The 14,964-nt window shown below is 40.6% G+C and overlaps 1 protein-coding gene across 1 annotated transcript in view; it reads left to right on the top strand.

Moving 5' to 3' along the window:
- Nectin3 (nectin cell adhesion molecule 3) overlaps positions 1-13,859 on the top strand; it is a 103,613-nt gene extending 89,754 nt beyond the window's left edge. The window contains exons 8-9 of the mRNA XM_027412564.2: positions 5,364-5,426; positions 6,251-13,859. Coding sequence (XP_027268365.1) covers positions 5,364-5,426; positions 6,251-6,427 — 240 coding nt within the window. The 3' untranslated portion in view covers positions 6,428-13,859. The remainder of the gene's footprint in view (positions 1-5,363; positions 5,427-6,250) is intronic.
- The last annotated feature ends 1,105 nt before the right edge of the window (positions 13,860-14,964 follow it).

Genomic DNA, 14,964 nt, shown 5'->3' on the forward strand with positions numbered 1-14,964 from the left:
AAGCCAACAGAAAATCAGAGCTATCAAAGGGTCACTGTGTGTGAGTGTGCGTGTGTGTGTGTGTGTGTGTGTGTTTAACTCTCTGGGATTTCAGCTCTATGCAACATAATTGTCTGGTGTCTGAAACTCTTGTTCCATTGACTTAATACCATAAACCATCATGGAAACTTACTTAGCAGTCTATAGAAAAAAATATTAGGGCAAGCTATATCAATAGAATTGAAGTTCTTTGCACTGTATTGATGTAAGAAGAAGACAGGATGGTAGCAGACATATGGCAACATATGAAGCCCAAGCCAGAAGAGTTCTGGAGCAAGCATCCTGCTCAGAAAAAAAAGGCTAGGTTTTCTGTGCTCCCAGAGTTGTCTATTTTGTGGAAGTCCATTGAAAAATATTTTTTTCCATTCATTTATTTAGCTCATAAATAAAGTCATGCACAATTATGATACACAATACAGTATGTTCACAATGGCATGGCTAAATTAAACCAATTAACATGTTATATCACACATATTCATCATTTTTGTTTTGAGAACACTTAAAGTATACTATCTCACAACTTTTAAAATATAGCATATTGTTATCAACCATATTTATCACGCTCTCAGTAGACCTCAAGACTTCACAGAGTCCATGCCTCTTGTCCAACTGCAGTTTTATATCCTTAAACCAATCGTTTCCCATTGTTAAAAGACACACATTGAAGCCTAATAGCCACAATTCTGCTCTCTGCTCCCATAAGTTCATCATTTCTAGGTTACACATAAAATTGAAATTGTGTGACATTTGTCTTCCAGTGTGTCACTTATTTTTTTTTGGCAAGCATATAACTTTACTACTTACTAAAGATGAAATCAAATTGGCATGCACAGGTAAGCACTCACTGAAACACCTTGGATTCATCACATATTTGAGTTTCAATTAGCATATATATATTTGCATATACACACACACACACACATATATATATATATATATATATATAGAGAGAGAGAGAGAGAGAGAGAGAGCACAATAATGGCAATATGTTACGCATCAATAGCAGCAACAGCTTTTCCAGGTTCTGCAGTCATTTGAACAAAATTGTAGAGTAAATTTATAGTATATCCTAGATATTAAACCTGAAACTGATCAGAGAAGAAAAAGGAGGCATGGTTTCTGGGGTCAGCAGTGAACTTGGAAGATAACAAAAAACTCTAAGACTGAAAAGGAGAGAGAGTAATATAAAGTATGTCATCTTGAAAGGCATCGAGAGCAGTAGATAGCACTTTGTTCTTTTCTTCTGTGAGACAAGATTTCATGTAGAATCAGTATAATTAAGTCATGTGTTTATTACAATTTCTTCATATAATCTGTACTCTTTCATAAAAGATTATGAGTGTGCGTTAAAATATGTAGTTATATCTGGTGTGCTGTTAGTGGCAGTGAAAAGTTACCCAGGGATGTGACAGAGAAGTTGAGCAAATGCTGGGACTGAAACAGCAGCTGTGGAGGACAGAAGAGCTACACACTAAGGGTGAAGCTGCCCATCTTCACTTGCAGCCTTGGGAACTGGATGGCCTTTCAGGAAGAAGGGCCAAGACCATGGTATCCTATTCAGGTTACCATGAGGTTCTTGAAATGTTATGTCTTTGAAAATTTTAAGGACATTGAACTTGCCTTTCTCTTTTATGGTGGGAAAAACCTAAACAGATTGCATGCTGAGTAGAAGAGTCAGTGATAGAATGATTTGGAGGTGAAGTGTCCCTGACACAAAGGCACATGTACTCAAAGTTCAGTCACCAGATGGTAGACCCAGTTATTAAGGGACCATTAGATTATTAGGCCAATTGATTGATTAGTTAGTATTGAGTTGTTATAAAAATGGAATTGAGATGTAGAAGATAGGTCTTATTGTAGAAAAAAAGTGTCCCTGGGGCCAAGTTCTGGGAGAGCATATTTTGATAACACACACACTCTCCCCTGTCTTTTTTCTCCCTTCTTGGCTGCCATGGTGTGAGCATCCTGCCCTGACACACACTCACAGAAGCATAATATTCTGTCTTGTGCAAGTCCAAACCAAAAGTTCCTGCCAACCATGGACTAGACTATAAGCCAAAATAAATCTCTCCTCTTTGAAGCTGTTACTGTCAGGAATTTGTCATGGCAGAGAAAAGCTGAATGGGACTGGGTGGCAAGAGAATGAAGCATGCTCCAGAGCCTAGTTCTGAAAGTGGGGGCAAAAGTTCTCACAGGTGTGGGAATTTCTTCTGGATTGGAAAGACCCACAAATAAGATGGGGATATAAGATGTCTAGTTTTAGCATCAAGATAACAAATGATGGCCCAGGCAGAAAACAGAAAACATTGATCTAGGTGTTCAATCCTCAGTCAGAAGACTAATGTGATCATAACCAATGAGATGGTAGCAGAGGCAGTTCTGGATTCTCTCAGAAAATCCCAGAAAAAGTAGGAGGCAGTGGCTAGCAGCTAGAGGGCATGATAGGAAAAAAGTTTGAAAAGATGGGAGTGTGTTTTTAGAAAGACAATTGGGGGAGCACTGGAGAGGCATGGGTTTGATGCCCGGCACCTACATAGTGGCTCACAACTGTTTGAGTGGCAGAGCACAGGGGATTTGGGGTTACCATGAAACTGCTCTGTATTTGATGGTAGAGTGGTGCATCCATGGCATTAGACTCCTGTTAGCAGGCAAGTAAAGGTGCACTGCCAATAATCAATTCAAATTTATATTTTGGACTTCTGAAAATAGGAGTATGTACAAAACTCAACAATTTTAACAAATGAGCCACATTGAAAATGGAAATTAAGCCAGGTGGTGGTGGCACATGCCTTTAATCCCAGCACTGGGGAGGCAGAGGCAGGTGGATCTATGTGAGTTCGAGACCAGCCTGGTCTGCAAGAGTTAGTTCCAGGACCGCCTCCAAAGCCACAGAGAAACCCTGTCTCGAAAAACCAAAAAAAAAAAAAAAAAAAAAAGAAAGAAAGAAAATGGAAGTTAATCGTGGAGGTTTAATATGGAAGGGACAGCAGAGGCATGTGGAAACTGTACTTCTCACTCAACTTTTATATTAGCATAAAACTGACGCATGAAAGTCAATTGATTAAATTAAAAGTTAAATTGGTGTATTCGGTATTGCAGACTTGCAGGTCTCCTGAGGTATAGTGATTTGATGATGATTAAAGTTTCAAGTGTAGGATAGAGTCAAGGCACTTCCTTTCTTATTCAGATCTGTGTTGTCCAGGGTTTCCTATCTCCTACTGTAGAAAAAGGTAGAAATTCTATACTAGTCATAAGGCAAGTGGTTCTTTGACATATTTGTATTGCAGCAAAATAGAGATTAGCCTCTGCAGTTCCCTAGCCCTGGCAAGTGTAATGCAGATATTGTTGCTTATGATGTTCTATTTTTGGCTTCCAGGAAGTTGCTTATGCATTTCATTGATGACATGGGAGAGGCTTACCAGCATGGTGGGAAGATGGGGATGAAATGTGTTTTCTGGTCCTTTTAAAGTTACCATTCGGAATTTTGTATAAATTAGAGCAGCACATCACTCCTCAAACCCTTGCAGCCATACTGTGTTCCTTATGGGGAAAGTGCTCTTCCTGATATGGCCATCTCACTGTGATCTTGTAGTTGAGAAGAGACCTCTGTAGCCTCTTCAGTAAGTTATAAGGCAGCACTAACCCCATTCCTGGGAGCCCTGCCCCCATGCCCTTCTTTCTTCAATGTCCCACCTCCTGATTGCGTTTCAACAAATGGATTTGGGGAAGGGCAAACATTCAAACCACAACATTAGACAGGAGAAGCGAGCAATTGCTGGAGTTGAAAATTACAAGTGTCCAAGATGATAAAACAAGGCAAACTGTGATGTGGCGAGGCATAAGAGCTGTGCAGAGAACAGTGGAGAAATTGTGAAAGGATTGACTGTGGCATAGAAAGGCTCCATGAAAGACAAGAGTAACTGTAGTCAGGCCATGTAGAGAGAGAGTTTCAACTACCAGAACTTAAGGGGCAAACCTTCCAGACCAAAGGGACAGCAGGAGCAAAGACCTGTTGGTAGACACAGGACATTCAGTCTTCTTCCTATTATATTTGCATAACATCTCCTACAGGCTAGAGCTCAAAGCAGGGGACATAAGCCTCAAAAATGCAGAATCTGACAAAATTATGCTTGAGTAAGCAGTCTACTAATGACCTTAATCACGATAAGTCTCAGATTTAGTACTTGTAAAATAGTATTGATAGAAAAACACACTTTGAATTTCAGAGGGAATAAGAGATGGTTTATTCTGGAGTCAAATATGACTGATCAATCAATGAATGTAGACCCGAGTTCTTATGAACATGGTGTTCTAAATGTGGAAGCCGTAACATGAGATTTTATTGGTTACAGAAGAAAGTTGTAAGTCACAGTATTTGCCAGATGCATGAGTTGGTGCCATATGTATGCAGTTTCAGATGCTGCTTGATGACAGTCCTTAGCCCTTGGGTTGCGGGAAGCTAGTGGTCTGCTCAGAATACATTTTAAAGGTTTTGATAGTTACCAGGATGTTAAGTCAGATAGGGGTGAGCACAGAATGGCTTCCAAAGTGCCTGAAAATAGAGGAAGATAATTTGGCTTTGGTCTATAACATTTTAACTCTTATGACATAAGTGTGGTGATCTCCTTGGCCCCAGCAACTTCAATTCCCAATGGAGACCAGCTTTATAGAATTACTTATACAGGTTAGATAAGAGTATGCTTACAAGACTCCTGAGAGCACTCTGAGTCTCATTCATACAGGGGACCGATGAATGCTATTAGATGATCTGATGGCTTCCTCCACCTGAGGGTGTGACAGGACTTTACAAATGCTGTGACACTTGAATAGGGGCCTAATGTAGCAGGCACACGGATCTGAGAAAGATCCTTTGCAGCTGAGGTTATGAGTCAAAGTGATGACTCCCTTTACAACCCAATAGGTAGGAATCAGTGAGATAAGAATGGCCACCGATAAAGGCTTATCATTGCTGGTTCAGCCCACTAGAACCTGATTCCAAATACCAGACTGTTCCACTGGGGAAAGAGAAAGCTGTGGTGCTAAATCTCTCAAGTCATATAGTCGCGGAGTTTGCCCCAGCTCAGATGTTCTGGATATTTTTCTCTCTAAAGAAGCCAAGAGCCAGAGGAGAAGGAGGGAGGGGAGAGAGCTGGGGTTTTCGTTTGTTTGTTTGATTGATTGATTTTTTCCATCCTCCTGGAGAATATTTTTGCTTCGTTGGTAGACATTTATCAAGACCTGGTTGGCTCCTTGAACACAGGAGTCTCCCAGATATTGGTTGATGTGTTGGTTCTTTACAGAGTGTATCTCTTAATGTCTTCCAGACTGAACACTTGCCTTTACAGACTCAGTTCAAAGAGAAAGGAGCTGTTGGTCTTCAGTCCTCTGTAAGTAAGGCTCATGTTGTACCCACCCAGGTACATTTGAAAGTCTCCTCAGATATCCATAAAAGTTCATTTTATGTATCTCTCCCTGTTTACATGCATGTACATGACTTGATAAAGTCCTTGAACTTGCTTTACTCTTGCAAGTAATCTAAAAAACACTTCTAAGTAATCTCAGAAGCATTTCAGTCATCTACAGATGACTGAAATGCCCAGGCAGAAGGGGCCATGTCAGAAATACCAGAGAGTGTCAGAGGAGTTCATTCCAGAGTAAGTGTCAGCTGTGGCTCTAGGTCAAATCAGGAGGAAGGTCGAGAGGAGAGGCTGTTGGGGAAGCATTTTTAAGTCTCCCTGTGATCCAGCATATGGTCAAATGCCAGTTTATTTTGCTGTGTCCATTCCCTAATTCCCCAATGCTGAATCTTGATGTTTATTTTTTGTTTGTTTTATTTAATTCTCTGACTATCTTATGTATTCCTTCCAAGCTGGGGCTCTTTTTGAGATGCTCCTGAAGTTCACAACCAAGCCCTTCTTTAGCTGACCTGGATGGGTTCCAATTCCAAATTTCAAAACCTAAAATTGCTCATAGCCCCATTAGTTGAAGCTTGTAGTTAGAAGTCACCATGCCTCTTATTTTGTTATGGTGATCACCAAATGACTGGAACGCGGTGAGAGTTGTGGAGCGTTGCCTTGCCATTCAATTCCTTGTGGGGAACTGAATCAAGGACGTGGACTTTAATGAATTCAACTTTTGCTTGTTTTTGCCAATGTGCTAAAAGAATGTAAACAGTTTCTTCTGCTAATGTAAACAATGTTTGAATTTTTAGGACGGACTAAATAGCAGAAGATTTGACTATGAAGATGAGAACACAGCACTAGAGAATGAGAATCAGCAGATGTACCCCCTTTACAACCAGATGTGCTACCAAGACCGAAGCCCTCACAAACATCACCCAAGCAACCCCGAGAGACTCTACATCAACCCCCGAGAACATTATGTGTGATTTTCCTCTTGTAGTAATGGGTGTTCTAACAAATGTTTATTCGTAGACTTGAGAGAGAAACTGAGGCATCTAAGCAATTTCAGTCTGAGTGTGTTGGAACTCTTGATGAATGACTCTGAGCTAATAGTGGATTTCTTAACTTCATTAAGGGTTTCTTAACCACCAGCTGTGTTTGTGAACTTGCCTGTAGCTTTGCATCTCTGTAACTCTAGTGTTTAACTACTAACACTTGGCCTACAATGGCATGTTCATTTGAAATCACGGCACCTGCCTGTGAAGACTTCAGGGAAAGGCCCCAGCTGCTGGCAACCACACTGCTTGGGTCTCAGGCAGTGCTTGTCTGTAATTTAAACAGGTGAGAAAATGAGCTCCAAATCCAGTACACTAATTATTAAGCTGGGATTTAGATTTCCCTAGCATCTCAGTACTATTACAATACCTGTATACAGAGGCCAAGGAAAGAGGCAGACTGTCCCCTCGGCAAACAACAATAACAAAGGCAGTGAGAACCTTCAAGCCTCTGGGTGCTTGTGAACCAGTGCCATGTGTCCTTCCTGGCTATTAGATTCCAAGGGCTCCAAGGAGCCCTCTGTCCTCTGTCCCCTCATGATCAGTTGTGTATGCACAGTCTTCTACTTTGTCCTTGTTGCTGCAACCTGTTTCCTACCTAGTAAGTCCTAAAATCCCTGCCAAAATGGGATGCAGTCCTGTTAGTTTTGCCCTTCTTCTTCTTCTGAACATAACAAGCTCAGCTTTTACTTCTTAAGTTGATTTCAAGCCAGTCTCACTCCACACAGGCTTTTGCTGGCTGGTCTTCCGGCATTCTTCATTTTCTTCCATGTCTTATCTACCTCAAAAAAAAAAAAAAAAAACAAACAAGCCTGCTGAAAATCACCATGAAATAACTCCCACTCCTAAAAGCCAGGTGGAAAATCTGAAAACCATTCTTTGTAAAGCTACTTCCATATGACATGTTTGCTAAATCTGCATGTCCTCTATTCCTCCTCCTCACGTCACCTGGTCAACAAGCCTAAAGAGATACTACAAAGCGAATATTACAGCAGCCTCTCTGCCCAGGTAAATGGTTGCATGACAAAGCTGTTATGCCTGCTCGTATCTGCCTGGAGTCCTCTCATCTCCCTCTGCCCACTGTCTATCACTAAGACTGACAAGGGTCACGGAAGGAAACTTAAAGGCTAAAGGATCATGGGAACATCTTAAAGCTAATGTCGCTTTACTGTGTATCCTGGGTAATCAGAGCATGTCACAGGCATTAAAAGTAAAACACTATGTACTTATTACATATTAAGGAAGAGTCATATAAACATCAAAATAAATAGTATACATTTCTAGCCTAAACCACAAGAGGAAATGAGCACATTACCAGATTTCTAGTGAAATACCAAAGACACTTTATTCATGCTACACTGGCCTTGGTTCTCCTTTGTTTCTTTTTGTTGTTTGTCAGGCTTTGTGAGATAAGCCATAGAGGTGGTTCTGCTATAGTAATATACCCACCCAACCCACTCCCCGTTACCAGCAGTTCTAGGAGTAAGAATACTCAAATTCTTTACTTCTTGGTTTTGGATTAGCATTTTTAGAGGTTATGGCTCCAGAGCACCTAGAGTTCCACTGGTCTTTGCCCCACCACCTTGCTACTACAGGGTTAGTTTTGCCTTCATAGCAAAGACAATGGCCAGCCTCATTGCTCAGGATACCAATGCTAAGTCAATGTCATTACAGTTGCAGGATTCCTTGTGATTGGTTTCCAGTAGTTGGATGGTGAGATGGTGTAATACTAAGGTTTTCCCTGGCAGTGAAACATTTCATTAGCTCTCAATGTTAGTAGCCAGACGACAGAGCGCCCCTCCTTTAGAAGGCTTTAAATATCTGAACGCTGAGGAGAGTAGCTAGAGTCCTGCTGGGAAGCAGGTCACAGAGTCCACTTCACAAAAGCGCACTGTGGACACAGGGGAAGGGAGGAATGTCATCCTTTGTGACAGAGAAACGGATCTGAGAGCCTTTTGTCCTCTCCTTAGCACCCTCACACGAGGAGCTCACTGTCTACCTTTCAACAATTCTTGGAATTGTTATGAGAAAGTTATTTTAGCGTGTGGGTATTCTCATGCCGCCAGCTAGTTCACTGTCAACTGTGCCTTTCTGTAGCTATGAAATTTCTTAGACAAACTGCTGTATTTGATAGTTGTTAGCCCCAGACATGGGTCACATAAGCTTCATAATAGCTTCTCCTAGTGTCTCCTGTCTGCTTTCTATTGAGAGAGAGAGAGAGAGAGAGAGAGAGAGAGAGAGAGAGAGAGAGAGAGAGAGAGAAAAGAAAGTTAGCCAAATACAGAACAGCTTTGAAGGGGTTTGATTAACCCGTCCCCTCAACCAAAAAATGCCATCCAAAATTAGAATGCTGATCTCTGAATTTGGAGCCTAGACTACTTGATGGTGCCATTTAAATTTGGAAGTTAGACTCTAAAGATCAGCGAGGTTGAGGGACACCTTCACAGCTGGTCATGCTCTCCCCATAACTGTTTTGTGTAGCATTTTTCCATGCACTGCTTCCACTCTGCATTCCAAGGAGGCAGAGGCACTGCTAACCCTCACCACAGCCTGCAGTGCCCATTTCACCTGCCAGCATCGTGGCTGCAGGAGCAGACCGCCCGATTCTTTGCATCTCACTCCAGGGAAGCAGCATCTGTACTGGCTAGCATCAGCCTGACTTAATGAAATCAGAATGCAAACAGCAGTATTGTTTTTTGCAGAATGCAATTTTGCAGAATGCAAAAGCAAAACATGCTTTGCCGGGTCTCCTATATGGATGGATTTTGTATGCTTTAAATTTAGAGACATTTCTATGCCCTTCATTGTATATGAAACTCTTACCTGTGCCAGGTATCTGTATAGCAGGTGCACATGTACACTCACACACACACGCACGCACGCACGCACGCACGCACGCACACCTAAAGAAATGCCCAGTGAGTGACCAGGTTCTCATCATTATTTCCTATGTCCTGTTCACTCAAAGAAACAGAACCAAGTCCTTCATCCCAAGTTGTGTTTTGTAGCCCTCTGAGTTTCAAAAAATTCATCTGTTATTGCTTGTCTTTTCTTGCATTCACTTGCCTCCTGGTGCTTTTCTTACTATACAATACAGACTGTCTTGGAATTAGAAGATCACCCATTGTTTTAAGAATCAACAGTCTATACCCAGCTTTACTTAGAACTCTAAAAACTTAAGAAAACAACTTAAACTGGGTAGAGTATCAGCTGTCCCTACCTGTAAATCAGAAACCTTCCCTGTTAGTTTCTCAGAACTGTGGTAAGAATTAAACTAGGGAATGGTGGATGAGAAACTGTTCTCTCCTAACTGAGAAGTAACTATTACTGCACTATTGCATATTGAACTTCAATGTCCAGTGCCTTTGCCAATATTTCGAGTACTGGAATGTCCCAGGGAGAAGGATTCAGCAGTGTGGAAATTTCAGTTTGAAGTATAACCAGTTACAACTTCAGGCATTTCATTTACTATAATTAGCATTTATCCCATAAATTGTTTACTATCTGGGCCATTGAAATAGATCCTTGGGTAAAGGCACTTGCAAGTAGAAGGAGAGATAAGGCCCACAACATGGTCCTCTTACCACCACTTAAGCTCACATACCCCATGCACATGCCATAATAATAATAAATAGTTTTAAAAGGTTCATCTGCCAAGCTTTAGCTAGGATTGAAAATACGTATAATTAGAATTCACCATTGCTTCTGTTTTTCAAATAACTGTTAATGGATATATTTTCCAAGTGTATGGCATGGATTGGGTTCTAGGACCAGTTCTTTACATGAATCACGGGATAGGTCCCATGGCAACAGAAAGGTGTGTGCTTTCACACCATACAGATGTAGGCTATGCAGATCATCAGCTGTTACTTCTTTTAATCCTGCTTTGATTGTTGGGGAATATAGTTGTCTTGGTTTTCTTTCAAAGCAGAAGTGTAAGAGCCTACAGGGAATAAAACTATAAGAAGCGTTAGAGGAAAAAGCAAGCACGCATGCTCACTTTACTCATCTGTCCACTAGCTTAACCTGCAGTAGATAAGTTAAGCAACAAAGGCCGAACAACCAGGTCAGTTGGTTTGGTTTTACTAGACACAAACTTCTAACATACTCTCCCAGACTTAATTTGACATGCTTCTTGCTGTTTGTTCAGTAAAGATTCAACTCTCAGGGAGGTAATGTTCATACAGAGGACAGCTGAAAGGAAGCCAGAGGAGGCTAGCAAGGAGAAAGATCAAGATGCCAGGGTCACCACCTGTGCTTCTCAGCTCTGTTTGTTGTTGTTGTTGTTGTTGTTGTTGTTCTGGTGCTCAAATGGCAAGGCCAGCCCTTCCTTCATCCTTGGGTCATTTGATGACTCTAAAAGAACATAGGACTTTTATCCCCATTAAGCCAATAGCTAATGTTTGCAAACCCAGTCAACTATAGAATGCAACTACAGTAATCTTACAGCTGATATATGCATGGATTTCTTCTATTCAAGAATATTCTATTCTGGTTTTTGCCATCTGTTAGGCTATTTTGGTAGCCTTTGGTAGACAGATGTGTAAGGACTGTATTCCTCCTTCCCAACCTCACTAGGTAATGCTTTGCACTGGAACCGGTTCAACCCAAGTACTACATCATGTGCGTTAATAAACCAGGAGACTCCAGAATAGTAACCCAGTCTCCAATAAAGCTGAGGAAACCCCTACTCTGTCCTTTGAGGCAACACAGCTGCATCTTATATTTAAAAGAGCTACCAGAAGTAAATCCAGTAATGTTCTTCCTAATTTGGTTAGCCAGACCATGTTCTGTTTGACCTCTACACACCAAGTTAAGTCAGGACTCCTCAGTCTGTTGGGCTTGTTCATGGGAGAGCTGGCCTTACAAGATGTGAACCAATCCACTTATCATTAACACCACCAAGTTGGCCACTTGCTAGATTAACAAAGTCTCTAGGATTGGACTGCAAATAAAGTGTGTGGTAACAGCCTTGGAAGTAACCAGAGCTTCTGGCAGTCTCTGGAAGTTGTGTGTTCCTAATTAGGGTGCATCAGATATTAATCAGCCACCCCTAGAGCTGTAGTAAAACTTATTGGCATGTTCCAAAATAGCTTTAAAAATTAAGTTCAATGTAACAGAATTGGGTGAGATTTCTCATGTTTTCATGCCCTTACCCTGCAGTGGGATAGGGCTATTTACTGTTTGAAATCAAGAACGTGCTGGAGAGTTGTGCTGACATTTGTCCATAGTAACAACTGTATTTTTAGGATGGACTGTCAGCCCTATGCAGATTTATGGAAAAAAAGCAAAATATCTGTGAAGTGACCACCAACTGGCAGGCTTCTGTCCTCTTGTGCTACAATTCCACAGTGGATTTGTCACAGTTGCCACAAGCAAATGTTATATAGGGGGTAGGTCACTTGGATATGAAGAGAGATGCTCTTGGTCTTAAAGTTATTACCAAGGTCTAATTACTATCCCCGACAATCTGGAGCTTTCTGGGGTAGTTCAGTCTTCTACCTCTGTAAAGGTCGAAGGCCACGCAGTTTCCCCTTTATGGGTTTAGCCAGAATATTTCTAAGATCAGATCTCATAGGCACAACACAGTGGTGGGTTTTGTGATCTACACTGGATTGAGTTTATCTCCATGACATGAAATTTGGCTGTGAAAGGTGATTAGAGGAGAGCCTGAGAGAAATCCTCCCTGGGAATCCAGAACATCGGATTTACTACAGTGACTCAGAACAGGCCTGGCCTACCACAAATGTTTCTGACAGCCATGAAGAGTTGGGTTATTTGTCTTCCTCAGAGGTTAATTTCCCTTAATGACACACAGAAGATCTATGAGGTCTAGAGTGACACACAGTTTTCCAAGTGAACGAACACCATTGTTTTGGTTTCCAATACCCCTTTTCAGGAACAGGCGGTATTTTTAAATCCACCCTAGTGTATTGATCAAACTAGAGTCCTCTCTGGAATCTTATGAGTAGCCTAGTATTCATTATATTTAACTAGATGTCAGCGGGTGTTTGTTCAGTGTGAACTAGTTTACTCCAGCCCACACCACTGCTCAGTTACACCCCTGTACTTTCATGAGACATAACTGCAAAGATTCCCTTGAACTGAGTGTTTCAGTGCCCAGATGAGTGCCCATCATCGTTGGATTCATTGTGTACTTGAAATCCCAAATCCTCTGTAAAATATAAGTGGCTGACATGGCTACTAGATCCCCAGATTATTCCATTTGTTCATCTGTAGAAGTTCTGTTGCTCTTCTACCCTCTGTTTCTACCTCACAGCCAATGCTATACAACAGAACATCTCCATCCCGTTTGTTGTCCATGCGGTCCTCCCCTCTCAACACCCTCAGCATCTCTACTTCTCAGCTTTGTTCCTTCATGCCGGTGCTCTCTACCTCATGGGTTGTACCCATGGTAGGGGGGAATAAGATGTCAAAGGCTATCTTCAAGAGAGATCCTTCTTTCAAAGTGATTTTACAAAAGCCTCCGGGCTTAGAAATGAGAAACTCTCTAGCTATTATATTTTTCTATTCTTGTTTTGCTATTTTTACCTCTGCAAAGTGATCTCCATCTGAAAAGAGGCTTTATCCTGGTTTTAACTTTCTTCCTGGTAACCCCCTCACAATGAAATATCCACCTTGTCTGTGCTCTGAACTTCTTCTTCTGACCCAAAACTAAGTCTCTCGGTAGAAATCCCAACCCTTATACTGCTATTAAAAAAAAAAAATCATAATGTCTGTTGCAGAGAAATCTCTCGCTTTTCCCACGGGAAACCATCCAGGCCTCACAGCAAACCTTGCTTCTTCATATGTAAACTGGGGCTAATCCATTTGTTTCGAAGTACATGGGTATTGAATCCTGGCTAATAAGTGGTGGAAGCATTTTACACATGGCTTGTGCTTCATTAATGGATAATGGGTAATCCAGACAGCCTTCAAGTAGGAGTGAGTCTAGCTGGATTCGGAGTCCCTTTACTCCCACTGTTTGCAAAAGAAACATACCTTGCTGTCTTTTTATGGTAGAAATCTGTTGCTTGTTTCTTTTAATTATTTTCATTCTGCTGTGTAGAAAGAGTTTTATGCTGCGTGTTCCTGCTTGTGAGAAAAGACCCAAGTTACAAATTTAAGCATTAGATCTGAAGCAGTTAACAGTGTAGTTGTGTGAAGAAAATTCTAGCTCAGATATTGTGAAATACAAAAAGAAACAAATACCAGCTTAGACTTCGATATTGTATTTTAAATTGTAGATGGTAATGTGGGTTTTAGACAGTCCTTAAGTTTCCAGAAATTGTCTTTTATTTTTGCAATTTTGGACTATACTGTGGCTTTTTAGATATTATAAATAAAGTCTTTTATCATTTAAGTTTTTATTTCTGTTATCAATAAATCAATTACTAAAATGCATAGGAAATCACTAACCTAATTATATGACCATGGAATGTACAAACTGATAACAATCTGAAACATTTCTATGCTTAAGGCATCCTAGAAGATTTTAAAAATAGTGACAAGAGTGATGTGTGCTTCAAACAGTATGAAAGGTAGAGTTGCTATTGTAACTACTTATAAAACTCACGTGATATTTTATAGGCTTATTAAAAATAATATATAGCCTATAAAAATATAGTGTGGTTGTGTACATGTGAATGCAGATACTGTGGGGGCTATTAGGCATCAGATGCCACTAGACCTGAAGTTCTAGACAGTTGTGAGCAGCTCTGATGTGAGTGCTAGGACCGGAACTAGGGTTCTCTGCAAGAGCAGTATGTGTTTTTAACCACTGAACCATCTTTCCAGGCCCCATAATACTTTTTTAAAAAGAAGCTACATTTATTCCAGTCAGCAAATAGCTCATCATCCTTGATTCTTTTAAGCACGATAGTTACTTTCTTGTACCATTGTAAATAGGCATTAAATGGTGCTATTTATCAAAAGCAAATGAACAAAGTGGGCAGCTATGGTGGATTCTAGAATTTTCCCTACTAGGCTCTGAAATCTCAAAATCTAGGAACCACATTTTAAAAAGATAACATTTTATTGAGATCCAAACACATCCTTAGAAAATTTAATACTTTATATTAAATTTCATAGGCTATAGTATATTTACAGAGTTGTGAACCCATTATCACCACAATAAAATTTCAATTTTGTTCATATTCATCAGAATAAACCTATACACATTAGCATTTCCTTCTAAGAAGCCCCTGACTTGGTCCTTGGAAAGCCACATTCTCCTGTCTCTGTTGTTTCTTGTTCTGGACATGCATACATGTAGCATTATGTAATAAGTGGTCTTGGGTTACTTGTATCTTTCATTTGCCTCATGCTCCCAAAGTTAGTCTTGTTCTCTCATTGCCAAAGCTGGCTCGCCATAACAGATTGTACCCATTAGCATGAGACATTTTCCTTTGGGAAATAATTATGAATTATTAATGATACTGCTGTGAACATGTATGTACAGTTTCCAT

This window comes from Cricetulus griseus, chromosome 4 (assembly GCF_003668045.3).
Source record: "Cricetulus griseus strain 17A/GY chromosome 4, alternate assembly CriGri-PICRH-1.0, whole genome shotgun sequence".
Lineage (NCBI taxonomy): Eukaryota > Metazoa > Chordata > Mammalia > Rodentia > Cricetidae > Cricetulus > Cricetulus griseus.